The sequence below is a fragment of the Aspergillus oryzae genome, chromosome 6 (genome assembly GCF_000184455.2).
Source record: "Aspergillus oryzae RIB40 DNA, chromosome 6".
In the NCBI taxonomy this organism is placed as follows: domain Eukaryota; kingdom Fungi; phylum Ascomycota; class Eurotiomycetes; order Eurotiales; family Aspergillaceae; genus Aspergillus; species Aspergillus oryzae.
The window spans coordinates 362,081-376,852 of record NC_036440.1 but is presented as its reverse complement, the minus strand read 5'-3'; the positions used below and the strand labels follow the sequence as shown (position 1 = coordinate 376,852).

Below are 14,772 nucleotides of genomic sequence, written 5' to 3'. Positions count from 1 at the left end.
TGTCCTAGACGCCCCACTAAGACTACTCGTGGCAGTGCTGAGCACAGGGCCTATATGCCGTGTCCTGATGAGTAGGATGGGCCATATATTGATCTTACACTGTATCACGATATCAGATCATATCCTACCTTACCTCGGTGCCGGCACCATGCTTGCCAACCCCTCCCATCTTAATATATGGCGGGGGCGGCTGTGCATCCTTTACTTATACTCCGTGCTTACACCTTTCGAGTCCTATCCCGTGCTGGAATAACTTACTGCTTCTTCTTCCCAATTCTCTCCGGGCTACATGCTTGCAGCTATGGCAAAACAGGAGGTCTTCTACCTACAACCGCTTGGATGGGAGAATGATCCGGATGAGGAAAGATATAAAGTCTCCACCCTCGACTACCTGACAGCTCGCTCGTATTACAACTACGCCTTGTTCTTCAAATTAGACAATGTCGATAAGCCGAAAGTGGTTGATGTGCTAAAGGCAGGCCTCGAGCGTACTCTCAGCCAAACAAGACACCTTTGCGGAACAATTGAGAAGGATTCCACGGATGGCTATTCGTTCGTGAAGAGAAAGGATAGTACGGTCCGATTCTTCGTCCAGTGGCTTGACTCCCCCGAAGAAAACTTCCCGTCCTTCGAGGATATAGAAAAGGCCCACTTCAGTGCCACCATATTGGGCGACCTCAACCTCTGGAGTGTTTCTCCCATGACCTATGGTGAGAAACCAGAAGCCCACCCTGATTGCAACCCGGTAGTGGCGGCGTATAAGGCCAACTTCGTTCGCGGAGGGTTAGTCTTTATTATGCACCATCACCACTACGCCAACGACGTCCTGGGCTGGGCTGGCTTCACCCACCAGCTGGCAGAGAACTGCTATGCCATTGTCAACCAGACACCATTCCCCACTTGGGACTTAGCATGCCTAGATCGCTCACGCCTTCTCAAACCGGAAGTGCCCGAAGAAGCAAAGGTAGATGGCCCGGCTTCGCCAGAGCGTCACCCAGACCATACAGTAGCCGTATCACTTCTTTTCCACCTACCGAGGGGCAAGGCAATTGAATTGAAGCAGCTGGCAACACCCACTGATGGCTCATGGATTTCAACCTATGATGCTTTCTCAGCTTTTATCTGGCGTACCCTTACGCGACTCCGTGCCCCTGTTTTCAAGGCAGACATGTCATCCAACATATTCTGGTCCGAGGCAGTCGACATGCGCCGCCGTATGGTCAATCCCAAAGTCCCACCACGGATCCAAGGTAACATCATGTTCGCGGCCTTCTCTCCCACAGCGCCGGTACCACAACCCACCTTGGCGGAGATCATATCCGAATGGCCGTTTCCCAAGCTGGCGTCATACATCCGGTAGCTCACCGATAGTATGACCGAAGAAAGCCCCAGCCAGGCGCTTGATGTAATAGCAACTATTCGCGATAAGGCGGCTATGAATGTCCGCATCAACTCGTACCCGCCCATGTCCATACTTCAAACCGATCACCGCGATGTCAACATGAACGCAGCAAATTTTGGCTTCGCGACACCGGTCACATATCGCCATCTTTTGGATTGCATAAGCGAGGGTGTCATCATCATCTACCCGCCGCGCACCACGGGGCCTGACTCCGACGAGGGTTGCGAGTTTGCCATTTCGTACGAGAAGAGCTTGGCGCAAGAATTGATTGATGACCCTGAGTGGAATAAGTTCTTCGAGTACAGGGGAGTTGATGCTGAGGATGCTGTCCACTCGAAGCTCTGCTAAGGGTGAAGGGTTATGACGAAGTCTGAGTAGCTCAGGTATATGTAACGTGACAATTGCTAGTATATATGAGACAAGGGTATGTGGTAACTGATCTTTTCCTCACTCGAAATGTTTGCGGTTTAACATTAACAACCCACTTCTGATGTGTACCTAAATGCGTCATCCAGAACTCTTGGTTTTATTCCAACGCATATTCTAGCCCCGGATTCGATAAGAGAAACGGTCCAATATAAATATCAGAAGATATTTCCGATTTTTTACAGACTCTTTTTACCGGGATGAACTGCATGTTGCCGAAACACAGCAGCCATGACTGAGTAGCTTTGGTAAATACAGACTATGGACGACAGTTAGCAACAACAGGTAGTCCAATGTTAGTGAAGGAGGATCTCTTACAAACCGGAATGAAAATCCAGAAAGCATTGAGGAATACAAAGTAACCCCACCAGTAGTATGTTTCGGGGCGAGAGTAAGATCTGCCATGATAAACCTCCTCCGCTATGCTCGTTGTGTAATACAGAACATCTCCGTAGAACTGACCCATAGAAACAATCATCTGTGTCGGATGGCGGTACGGCGAATTCGCGACAATCATCCATGAAATTAGGTAGCAAAGTGGACCCCACGCAAACTTCACAAAACGTTAGCAATAGTCAAACCTGGATGAAGCTATCTACGAATATACATACGGCGGTTATCGATTCCATACAAAGCACGAATGGCTCCATAGTCATATATCGAGAATCAGCTTTGGCATACTCCTTCCACATTTGGCCAAGAAGATCTAGCCTGCTGGGCATTATCTTGTGGTTGTATACAAAGTACCCTTCCATAATGAAGTGTATACACCCACCTAACGTAATTTACGTCAGCTCAGCGCGGTAATGATTTGTATGAAGCTAGTGCGACATTAGTACTTACTGAAGATAAACCAACATGCCAGCATCTTGTCCTGACGAGATAAACTCGGGTTTATCTTTTTCAGAACGGCTGAAGTGAAACCGACAATGGTAAGGGTTGCAAGAGCAAAAACGCTGAGAAGCACCGGAATACTCATCGTATTTGCCGCATAACCAATGAGATCAATGTCCGGAGGGTAGAAAGGGTGAGCTATATAATTCACCATTGTGATCAGAGGAGGGGTTATTGGGGAACTAAGGAAAGTCTGTCGCATTCACGGGTCTTGTAGGCCGGGTGCAGATAGAAAAAAGGATACCTACGAGCAGTTCTTGAATTCTCGCCAAAATGATGCCTCCAGCTGCATGACTGCATCCAATTGCATCTAGGCAATAACAAACACGCCACCGGCTAGCTACCATATCGAGCCAATGAGATACTCTATCTAAGGATGCAGGTGATCCCTGTGGGTGGTCTTGGCCAGCCCCTTGTGCGATGTGCTGTCTCGACTCTTCTACCACAACCAGCTAGTAGACAAGGGTCCAGTTCCATATATACCCAAAGCTCACACTGGGTATAAGCGCTAGGGAAACGGGTACTTACTATATATGTATTAGTGCCAGAGCTTACCCCGTCTAATAAAGCAGTAATATAGAATGGGTTCACCTGATATAGTCAGACAAGCGTTTCCACCAATATATTCCACGGTGTGGGATATACCCTGGAGCATATATCTTTGTTTCACTAGAACCTCAAATTGAAAATAACCAAGAAGTGTAAAATCTGGGCATCGGCTGTTGACAACCGAGTGTATCATCCTGTATCGTAAGGCTTTTATCTAAACGCATTAGGCGCCTCGTAACTGGTCCGTCTACGGCTCTCCGACAGAGGGAAGCTCGTTGGCGGCCCTACATATCGTACCTATAAAAGGAAGTTTATTTCGCTACTACTGTACATGCTCATATTTACTAATGGACCTGCCCACTTACTGCTGAATATCCAGTTGGTTGCAACTCGACATTTTGAACTATGGCTCCATTTCTCACTCCTGCCTGGGTATCCAAGAACAGTATTTATTCCACGATGTTTCTTCCCTTTTTTAGTCTTTGCCTGTCCTGGCTACTATGGCGTTTCTGGCGTTTTGTGATTCTCCCTGCCTTTCGTCCGAATGATCCCAAAGAGCTTCCCTTTTTGGTTCCAAGTAAGTCAAGCCAACTCGTTGATTTAAGTGTCAACCACTCGTTGACCTATCTCTTTAGTTATTGGTATACTTTACGTTTTATAAATCAAGGGGAAAGCAGACGCCCATATTAACGATTGTTCTTACTCCCAGGACATGCTGTGTCGTTTTTTAGTAATTCCTATGAGTTGCTAAGGCATGGAGAGTAGGCATGTTTTACCGCATATGGTAACGACACAACGATTGACCAAATATCTTACAGTATATATTTCAATGGCTCCAAAGAACCATATCCGTTGGAAGTCATGGTTCAGACAATATATGTGGTCACGTCTGGTCGCGATAGTGCCGAGATCTACAAGAACACAAACACAATGTCGTTTGAGATCTTCGTCCGCAAATTCACCCGAAGCTGTGGAGCTAGCGATGAGTTACTAGATCGACTGTATGGTGTTCAAACTGCGTCTGCAATGCCTGTCACATTCGCGGGCTCTGAGCCCAATAATGAAAGCAAGTCGTTAGGAGAGAGAACTCATGACTTCCACGGCATACAGCTACTCCCTGGTGCTCATCTTCCGGAAGTCACCGCCATTTTCAAGGACTTCTTTGAAGAAAAATTGCGTATGCGGTATTTCAGCCAGGGAAAACCTTATATTACATCCACTGGACAAGGTTGGGTATCCCTGAAACTTCTGAAATTTGTCTCGGACTATTTCGTGGATGCTGGCCAAAGAGTTTATTTTGGTAAGCTTCTTGGAGAGATTAATCCTAATCTTATCTCGACTTTTCTCGAGCTGGAGGATCGAAGTTGGCAAATTCTTTATGAGATTCCTGCGCCCTTTGCGCGTAAAGCTCACCAGGCCAGGGATGGCATCATCGATGCTATTCAGAAATGGTTTGACACGGCCCCTGGTGATAGACCAGACGGGTCCTGGTGGATGAGCACCATGGAAGCAGAGATGAAGTCATTAGCGTTTAGTTCTCGTGAGATGGCCACAACTGTGGTCCCTATTTACATCGGGTACGATAAATCCCCCCTTATCTATATAACCCTTTACGTTTGCCCTCATATTTGACTCGAAAGAAACGTCCTCATTGGAATATTAGGAGCAACACAAGTACTAGAAAAGCGTGCTTCTGGCTCCTTGCCTTTCTCCTATATAACCCGAAGCTCATCGACGCTGTGCGTGAAGAAACCAGACCCGCGCTAGGGAGCGACTTAGTTGATTTGGAGTATCTGAAGAACAAATGTCCTCAACTCAACGCTATATGGATGGAGACATTACGCATGGCAACTTCAGCCGCCTCCTTCCGTTTCATCACTGAAGACACCATAGTGGGTGGAAAAGTACTTCGAAAGGGAAATCGAGAAAAAACGCGTTAGTTTCATACTTTAGCATTCAAGTATTATTAAAGTGAATAGTCGCCGCAGCTTCAGTTGTGACCCGCAGACTCAAAAGATCAGGACGAGAGTAATGTCCCACAATGTCCAGGTTCTGCTTCGCCTTGATCCGATCTTTCAGATCAATATCCGCATACACGATGGCCTCCTCTCCAGGATCCAATGGTTCTGTTAACGGCGCTCCATCAGGACCAAATATCACCGTAAAGCCTCCACCAGGAAGCTTCATCCAGTCAAAGTCCGGCAACTTGGACCTGACCTTTCCCTCCGGTGTCTGTATTTGAGTGCAAACAAGGACAAAGCAAGCACCTTCCATTGCCATAACCTGACTGAAACGGCTGCTTGCTTCGTCAGAAGCATGGTATGTCCAAGACGGAACGTTCCACAAGCAAGGCCAGCTTGCGACATGGATGTCGACGTTTTGAGCATACTCGTAATATCGTAGAAGTGGTTGGGTATGCTCCCAACAGTTGAGCCCCCCAATGTTTCCAAAAGCACTGGGGGCTACCGTCTTAAGAGAGTCTGCTTGCCCGTCTCCCCAATAGCTTCTCTCGACATGAGTCGGCTTGATCTTCCGTCGGTGGTGGACGATAGTACCAGTAGGATCGATAAATGACTGGATGATCTATTATTAGAAGGCATGAGCAGGAAGAATAATCCGTGGTAAGTATACCTGAGCAATGTACAATGATCCTCGGTACCGTTCACTATACCCTAGAACGATGAATACACCCGCTTCGCGCACGGCAATTTTGATGCGTTCCATCTCCTCCGATTCCCTTTCCATGGAGTTCTCGAAGTACTCGTTCATGAAGGAAACATTCTCAATAGCCGAGTTAGTCCAGATACTCCTTATCCGTAGTTAATCAACAGGGCGCACTTCTATGGAAGCTTGTTTCATTACTCACCATGGATAACCAGGGATGAATACCTCGGGGAAACCGACCACCTTGGCGCCGTTTTTGGCAGCGTCCTTGATCAGTGAGATGACCTTGGAAACCCCGCCTTGTAGGTCATTCCAGACAGGCTCAGCTTGAACCGCAGCAACCTTGACCTTAGAAGTCATTATGTAGCGGTGAAAGTAGTCTTCTGTTTAAACAAAGATAAGGCTTTGAGTGAAGATGACAGGGAAGTGAAAGCAAGCTTAAAGTCAGGCGATATGATCATTTAATGTTTGAAGATGCAAGTTCAATCTCACTGCGGGGTTACATCTCGATGGGATATCATGCAATAATGACAGGATCCCTGCAGGTAGTATGCATGTCCCCACGAATCAGTCCCTCTGCGATGGATTCGAAAATCTTCATCATTCCAGGGTTAGAAAACAGATGGTTTGCCAATCAAATGAGTAGTTAAATTCTGCTTGACACCATCCTCTATCCAGCCTTCCCTACTAATAGCTTATTGATCACCCTCACGTCATGTCTGAAGAAGTTTAACCTTAAACTGCCATTTGACTCCGTAGCGATCATATGAGATATCTGCTGCAGAGTCAATAATGATCTGTAAAAGGATTTTGGCTCATAACGTGTCTTAAGTATTTCTGTCTCTAATTCGATCTTTATAGCTTTAGCGCATAGATATTGAGTGTATGCTTTTTCGCGTCAACCGGTACCAAGGGCTTGTAGCAGTCATGTGAGCAGGAACTGATATCATTCTTCGCGAGATTCCATCTACAGTAACCACTGTCCATATCACATCAAGAAGACTGCGCATTTTAGCCATGGGCTCAAATAACATAGCATCGAAATCTCCTAATGCAATGAACAAATCAACACTCATTCGACCACAGCCCCGAAGGAAGCGGGGCGTTTAAGCGATGGTCTCTGGGCGCCAACCCAGTCGGGAATTATCGTCTTGGTTAACCTTGGCGAGTCAAGCGAAACGATGAGGATACGGGATATCACCCGGCTTGGCGCCTCGTTTAACAGGATGAATATGTTGCCAATGCTTGGGGTGAATCAATGCGATCGAAATGATATCAAATATATCAACCTGGAAAGCTACGTCAATTTAGCGGTTGTTATATTACCCCTACTCTCTCCCTCCTTAAGAGCCTCTCGAAGCTCGGGATGAACTGTCGAGTGATCGAATTTTGTTGTCTCCTTTCAGGCGACAATGGCGAACTTGAAGCTCTTCTTTAGGCAAATTTGGACGCTAACTCTGAAAAATCTCCTGCTCGTTCTCGTTCGTCCGGTTTTTACAACCGTTCTCAGGGCTCTCGTTTTACCAGTAATTTTTACCGCGTTCATGTGAGTTATCCCACCTCTATGAAAACATAGTAAAACTAGCAGGTCTAATAGGGATTAGATCGTATGCGCGAAACCTATTTATTGAACCAGCTACTTATGGTATTGGCAATCCAGCCCCTTTACAGCCTTTATCAGAAACTCTACATGCTATAACTGGTGGACGAGATAAGCTGGTGTTCGTTCATAATGACTTCGTTGGCGGCCCTATTGAGAAGGTGATAAACACAGTCGCAGATTCCATACAACTTAATCAAGATCAAGTACGCTCGCACCTGTTGTCGTCTGAAAGTGAGCTACAGGAGTTATGTCGAACTTCCCTCAGTGGCGTATCCACATGTATAGCAGCTGCGGTGTTTTATTCCTCTCCAACGGAAGGCCCATATGGGATATGGAATTATTCGATCAGAACGGATGCCGCCCTAGGAGCGGGTATCCATGTTGATAGTCATAAAAATGACCAGGAAATCTATCTCCTTCCCTTTCAACACTCCATTGACCGAGCCATAGCTCAGGCTAATGGATCTACCGATCAGAATGCTCTACCTGACGAGGTAATACCATTCCATTATGGGATTGCTTACCCCAACCACCTTAGGTTTGACTGACAAGCCTATAGATCATGGAGTATCCATTTACATCGTTAACCCAGGAGGAGCGTCGAGACGAAATCCGGGTCAACTATATGGGTGCGATTATCAATATCATGGCCATTGCCATTTTTATCGGCATCGTTGGGGTTACCTACCAGTTAACCGGCTTAATTGCGATGGAACGTGAACTTGGAATGAGTCAGCTGATAGACTGTATGATGCCAAATGAATCCAGATGGCAATCACAAGCAGCCCGGTTTATCGCAGCTCACTTAGCACTGGACTTCGTATATGGCATAGGGTGGATTATCATGGGCGCCATCTTGAAATACGGAATCTATAGCAGAACATCCGCTGGTATTACTATAGTCTACAACATCCTGGCTGGGCTCGCTTTGTCGTCCTTTTCCATCTTTGGGGCATCTTTCTTCAAGAGGGCACAGCTCAGTGGTATCTCTGTCGTTATAGGTTGTTTGCTCCTCGGTGTCATAGCCCAGATGGTTCCAGCGAGGACCAATGGTGCCGTTGCCATACTTGGTCTTATATTCCCACCAATGAACTGTGTCTACTTTTACGTATTCATGGCTCGATGGGAAAGACAAGACCAACCTACTGATCTTGTGCATGCAGCCCCTGACAACCCTTGGTCACTTCCTGGTGTCGTCCTGTGGATACTCCTTATCATCCAAATACTCGTGTATCCGGTGCTTGCGGCTATAGTGGAGCGCATACTTTACAGTACGGCATCCAAGGGCCGGAAGGCTACAAGCTCTAATGCCTCGACAACTGCACTTAGCTTACAAGGTTTCACGAAATCCTACACACCCGGATGGTTTTATAGAAATATAGCTACACGCTTTGGTAGTACCCGTCAGCCTGTTCTCGCAGTGAATAGCTTGAGCATGGATGTTAAAAAAGGACAAATCATGGTTCTTCTCGGAGCCAATGGATCAGGCAAATCTACTACCTTAGATGCCATCGCTGGCCTAACAAAAATCTCCGCTGGGGAAATTAACATAGACTATGGAGCAGAAGGCGGCAGGTTTGGTCTCTGTCCGCAGAAAAATGTGCTTTGGGATACTCTGACCGTTAAAGAACATGTCAGCATCTTCAACAGGCTCAAGGCCATTAAAAGCGTTGATACTGAGCACCAACTGTTAGGGCTTTTACATGATTGTGACCTTGATAAGAAAATCAATTCATATACGAGAACACTTTCCGGTGGACAAAAGCGAAAGGTTCAATTAGCAATGATGTTCACGGGTGCTTCCTCCGTCTGCTGTGTGGACGAGGTCTCATCTGGTCTTGACCCAATCTCGCGAAGAAAAATATGGGATATCCTTTTAGCTGAGAGAGGCTCCCGCACTATATTGTTGACCACACACTTTCTAGATGAAGCGGACCTTCTGGCCGATCACATTGCCATTCTCTCCAAGGGTGTGCTCAAGGCACAGGGGTCGAGCGTGGAATTGAAGCATCGGCTAGGCTCAGGATATCGTATCCATGTTTTGAACATGCCGGGGACAGCATTAGGCCATATGTTCAACGATATCCCCCAAGAAACTCACTTCGAAGAAACAGTTTATACTGTTCAGACTTCTGCAGAAGCTGCCTCTTTAATTTCAAGGCTTGAACAAGAGGGTGTCACGGAATACCGCGTAAGCGGGCCTACGATTGAAGATGTTTTTCTGAAGGTGGCTGGAGAGCTGGACTCCCAGAAGGCCCAGGACACTGTTGTGGGAAATGCCCAAGCTGAAACACAGCCTCCTGAAAAGCAAGGCAAGGAAGACGTACATCAAGGATTGCAACTCCTTACTGGTCAACGGATCAGTATGGCCCTCCAGGCGTGGTATCTCTTCCGTAAAAGAGCCACCATCCTACGCCGCAATCCTCTTCCGTACCTCGCAGCCTTGCTTATCCCTGTCATTGCAGCTGGCCTAGTTACACTCTTCCTAAAAGATGTTACATTAGCAGGCTGTAGTGTGGGAAGCACAACGAGGACGCCAAAGGCTCAATCCCTACAGTTGCTGGACGATTTTCAGATCGTACTCGGCCCCTCTAGCAGGGTCTCAAATGCCACGTTGGAGAGCTTTGTTAGCTCATTATCTGGCTCTGGAGAAGCTATAACAGGGACACCCAAATCTTACTTCCATGTGGTTGACAGCCTCTCTGAATTCGAAGATTATATCAAATATAACTTTCATAATGTCACCCCGGGAGGATTTTACCTTGGAGATGCATCATCTAGTCCTACCCTTGCCTGGAAAGGCGACAACAGTGATTTCCCTCTCGCTGCTGTCATACAAAACATCTTCCACCGTTTACTTATCGACATGCCTATCAATCTCCAATTTCAGTATTTTGGCATTCCTTTGCAGCCCAACGCCGGTAAAATTCTCCAGCTTATTATCTACTTTGGTCTAGCTATGTCGGTCTACCCGGCTCTCTTCGCCCTGTATCCGACCGTGGAGCGACTGAGGAATGTCAGAGCGCTGCACTTCAGCAATGGTGTCAGGGGCGCGTCCCTTTGGCTTGCATACGTCGGATTTGACTTCAGCATTGTCGTTATTTCCAGTGTTCTCGCCATCATCATCTTCAGAGCCGTATCTGATGTCTGGTATAATCCAGGATACCTTTTTGTTGTCTTCTTCTTATATGGACTGTGTTCCACTTTGCTGGCATACTTAGTCTCCCTGTTCTCAAGATCCCAACTTGCAGCCTTTGCATTCGCGGCCGGCAGTCAGTGCGTCCTGTTCCTTATATATCTCATCGCCTACATGTGTATTCAGACCTACACGCCCACGGACAAAACGGAGTCTTATATCGACATCGCTCATTTCACGATCGGTCTAATCTCACCTTCAGGGAACCTCCTTCGTGCTTTGTTCGTGTCTTTAAATGTATTCTCCATACTATGTCGGGGAGGCGAAATTGCCTCTTACCCAGGAGAGGTTACCCTCTACGGCGGGCCCATTCTTTACCTCGTTGTCCAGTCTTTCGCTCTTTTTGGGTTACTCCTATGGTTCGACGGGGGCTCCGTACTCTCCCTACTACGTGCCAAATCCAAGCCCAACGACGAGGAAGAGAAATCAACATTAGATAAGGACCTTAATCCCGAGAATCCACAGTCCCCAAGTTCAGGCCCAGACAACGGCCTCCGCGTCGTCCATCTCACAAAAACATTCCACAAATTCACCGCAGTCGAAGACATCACCTTCAGCGTCAACAAAGGCGAAGTATTCGCCCTTCTAGGCCCCAACGGCGCCGGCAAAACAACAACCATCTCCCTCATCCGAGGAGACACCCCACCATCCCGAAACGGAGGCGACATATTCGTCGACAATATCTCCGTCCTACGACACCGTGCCTCCGCCCGATCCCACCTCGGCGTCTGTCCCCAGTTCGACGCAATGGACCAAATGACCGTCCTAGAACACCTCACCTTCTACGCCCGCATACGTGGCGTCCCCGACGTCCCCCACAATGTCAATGAAGTCATGCGAGCCGTCGGTTTAACACCCTTCAAACACCGCATGGCGCTCACCCTATCCGGTGGAAATAAACGCAAGCTGTCACTCGGTATCGCATTAATGGGTAACCCTACCGTTCTACTTCTCGATGAGCCATCGTCCGGTATGGACGCCGCGTCTAAACGAGTCATGTGGAAGACCCTCGCTGCTGTTGCTTCTGGACGTTCGATCGTCCTCACCACTCATTCTATGGAGGAGGCCGATGCCCTCGCTCATCGGGCCGGTATCATGGCGAAACGCATGCTGGCTCTTGGTACCACGAACTCCCTTCGCTCGGACTACGGGAATAGATACCATGTTCACTTGGTACATAGCCTGGCTCCACATACAAGTGAAGAGGATATGCAGCGGATCCGTACTTGGGTTAGTCGCAATTTTCTCGGTGCTGTTATTGAAGAGAAGACGTATCATGGTCAACTTCGTTTTACGGTGCCCGCTACTGGGTCGGATTCGATAGAGTACGATGGTTATGATGATATTACGCCGCGGTCTGAGACCGATTTGGATATCATTAAAGGAGGAAAGGATATTGGTAATAATAGCATTGTTAAGCTCTTTTCGCATCTTGAGGAGAGTAAGGAGGAGCTTGGGGTTCAGTTTTATTCTGTTAGTCAGACGACGCTGGATCAGGTGTTTTTGACTATTGTTGGGCGGCATAATATTGCCGAGGAGGGTTCTGGTCAAATATCTGAGTCAAAGGAATAGGTCTGGGTCTTTCTCTCTCTTTTCTTTCTTGTTAGATTCAGTTGTTTTATCTTCGTTGTTTATGTACGGGTGTATATATTGCCTTTTTCTGGGATTGTGTGACATTATTCGATTCTTAAATAGTAGATATTTGTTCATTGTAACTTATCCTTACTTCTTTATATTCGCTACAGTATCACTGATATCATGGGGCATTATTCATAGAAGATAATCATGCTAATAAATATACCGGAAGCTGTAAGATAAAACCGTTAGCATAGATACCACAAACAATCAGCGATACGTAACAAGGAAAAACATACTTTAAATTCTCCCTATCCGTCAGATCCAGGAAAGCCGTCGCATCCAAATCTCTACCTTCTAATCCGCCTTCCATCTGAGACTGTATCTTATCCCTCTTTTTATTCTCCCAGCGCAGCAGAAGACCCAGGATAGAGATAAGAACAGCTTCAATCAGATGCGAAACGATCATGGACCAGATGCCGAGCGAGTAGGTTGGTCTATTTGAGTGACCAGGTTAGCGTCGGACTTAAAGGCTACAGGATGGGGCTCACTCACTTCTGGCTCTCTTTGTAGAAGAATGGACCGGCGATGTTTCCGGTACAGTAGCCCAGGAAGAGGACTGCGTTTGTGACTACTTTCTTTGTGTGGCCTTGGATTATCTTAGTAACTTGAGTGAATCGGTGTAGGGTTTCTAGTGTGCCGTACCGGCTGTATTTGCAACTTGCATACTCAGGACCAGGACAAAGGCTGCGTTGTATGGGCCTGTTAAGTAATAGCAGATTAATCGACCGACTTGTTGATCTGTCGGGACGAAGCGCAGGCCAAATGCCCCTGCTATATTGGGTATGAGGAATATTAGGATGAAGACGCAGCGTCTGTTCTCGAAGCGGTCGTTGAGGTATACACAAGCTAAAATGGAGAGTGCGATCAGGGCTCCGTAGGGTACCTGGAGGGAAAGTTGAGCTTTTGTTATAGTTTGGTGTTACCAGTGTGGCTGCTTACCTGCATCAGGGTAGTTACGAGGGTAGAGAATCCGAAGCCTTTGATGATTATGGTTCCAAAATTGGAGATACCGCCGTTCGGAACATTGCCTGGAGTTTCGTTGTATAAGTTATGGTAATCAGATAATCAAAGGAGAGGGTTCAATACAAACTACACCGAGGATGAAGAAGAAATACATCTTGTAGTCTAGGAACGCTTCGAGAATCTGGTAGGGTTTGAGATGCTTGTTTTCAACACCTGTCTGATTATCTCGTAATCTCTCCACCGTGATTCGGCGTTCCCTTTGGGTGAGGCCTGGTGCTGAGACCGGTGAGTCAGGGAGGAAGATGAACATGACGATTCCCCAGGCTGAGCAAAGTGCGCCGCTAGACGATATTTTCATCTTAGAGGATATTCCAATGGTAGTGAAGCGGGAGGTTTGCTTACATCACAATGAATTCGTACTTCCACGATGGAAGTGCACCTCTGATATGACCTATTCCATAACCTAACAGACCGCCGAGGGCAATTCCGAGCCCATTGGCCGTATACCACAAACCAATACGCACAGGCTGTTCGCGTCGCGTATACCACATACTAGTAATGAGCATAAACGCGGGGTCTGCACAAGCTTCTGCGGCTCCCCCAAGAGCCCGAAGCACAGCAAGAGTAGCGAAGTTGTGACATGCGGCTTGTATCATCAGGAAAACACCCCTTTGAGCTGTTAGATGGCCGACTTAGTATCTGGTAGCAAAGAATAAGAAACATACCACATGAATATATTCGCTCCAAGGTATTTTCCTAAGCCAGGCGAGTTAGATAACGTTGTATATGACTTCACTATTTGATCTCATACCGATGGGCAGCCTTTGCATCAGGAAGTTTGTCGGAAACGCCCAGGCGAGGAATCCAAAGTAAAAGATACTACTGAGCCAACTATATTGTGTACCGTGAAGGTTAAGGTCTTCATTGATCCCGAAGATTGCCGCATAACTCAGCGTAGTCTACAAATGCATACATTTATGCGTTAGCCGGCCCAATTCAATAGTTATCTGGTGCACACATGGAACAGATCCTTAACTACCTTATCAATATAAAAGAAGGCGTAGCAAACAGCTAGATACGGTAAAATCATGAAGTCAATCTTCCAGAGCAATTTTCTTGCCTCGACTGGATCAATGGGCTCCTGAAGTTCCTGATCGTTAAACAGTGCCATTGCTGTGTCGCCATCTTTGGGTTTTGGTCCTTTCAAGCCCGCCTCGAAATGTGTGCTCTCGCTGTGGATAAATGTCGGTGCTTCTGACGGATCAATCTTGGAGCCTGGAGAAGGCTCCAGATTAGGGTTGCCGCTCATATTGGTGGCGGTTCCTTTCTTCTTCGCGCGTGAGCCAGGCAGAGCTGTCAACTTCCAGTTCGATGCAAATACAGACGCGAGGGAAACACTGTGTCAGAAAGGTGAGGGGTCATCGTTGTCTTTATGGA

At 47.1% G+C, this 14,772-nt stretch overlaps 4 protein-coding genes across 4 annotated transcripts; 2 read left to right on the top strand and 2 right to left on the bottom strand.

Annotated features, from left to right (window-relative positions):
- Positions 1-289: 289 nt before the first annotated feature.
- Positions 290-1,750, top strand: AO090020000568 (uncharacterized protein; the record flags this gene model as incomplete). The annotated part of the gene is given in 2 exon segments (XM_023237935.1): positions 290-1,356; positions 1,372-1,750. The coding sequence occupies 2 exon segments, from the start codon at positions 290-292 to the stop codon at positions 1,748-1,750; spliced, it is 1,446 nt and encodes a 481-aa protein (XP_023092898.1).
- A 3,477-nt stretch (positions 1,751-5,227) lies between these two features.
- Positions 5,228-6,295, bottom strand: AO090020000571 (carbon-nitrogen hydrolase family protein; the record flags this gene model as incomplete). Its single annotated transcript, XM_001824814.1, has 3 exons — positions 5,228-5,845; positions 5,903-6,080; positions 6,138-6,295. The coding sequence occupies 3 exons, from the start codon at positions 6,293-6,295 to the stop codon at positions 5,228-5,230; spliced, it is 954 nt and encodes a 317-aa protein (XP_001824866.1).
- A 1,052-nt stretch (positions 6,296-7,347) lies between these two features.
- On the top strand, positions 7,348-12,306 carry AO090020000572 (putative ABC transporter; the record flags this gene model as incomplete). The annotated part of the gene is made up of 3 exons (XM_001824815.1): positions 7,348-7,481; positions 7,540-8,032; positions 8,098-12,306. 3 exons carry the CDS (start codon positions 7,348-7,350, stop codon positions 12,304-12,306), a joined length of 4,836 nt encoding a protein of 1,611 aa, XP_001824867.1.
- Positions 12,307-12,522: 216 nt separating this feature from the next.
- Positions 12,523-14,644, bottom strand: AO090020000573 (putative MFS allantoate transporter; the record flags this gene model as incomplete). The annotated part of the gene is made up of 10 exons (XM_023237934.1): positions 12,523-12,541; positions 12,609-12,806; positions 12,865-12,958; positions 13,015-13,255; positions 13,312-13,400; positions 13,459-13,676; positions 13,738-14,004; positions 14,061-14,091; positions 14,147-14,294; positions 14,405-14,644. 10 exons carry the CDS (start codon positions 14,642-14,644, stop codon positions 12,523-12,525), a joined length of 1,545 nt encoding a protein of 514 aa, XP_023092899.1.
- Between the last annotated feature and the right edge of the window lie 128 nt (positions 14,645-14,772).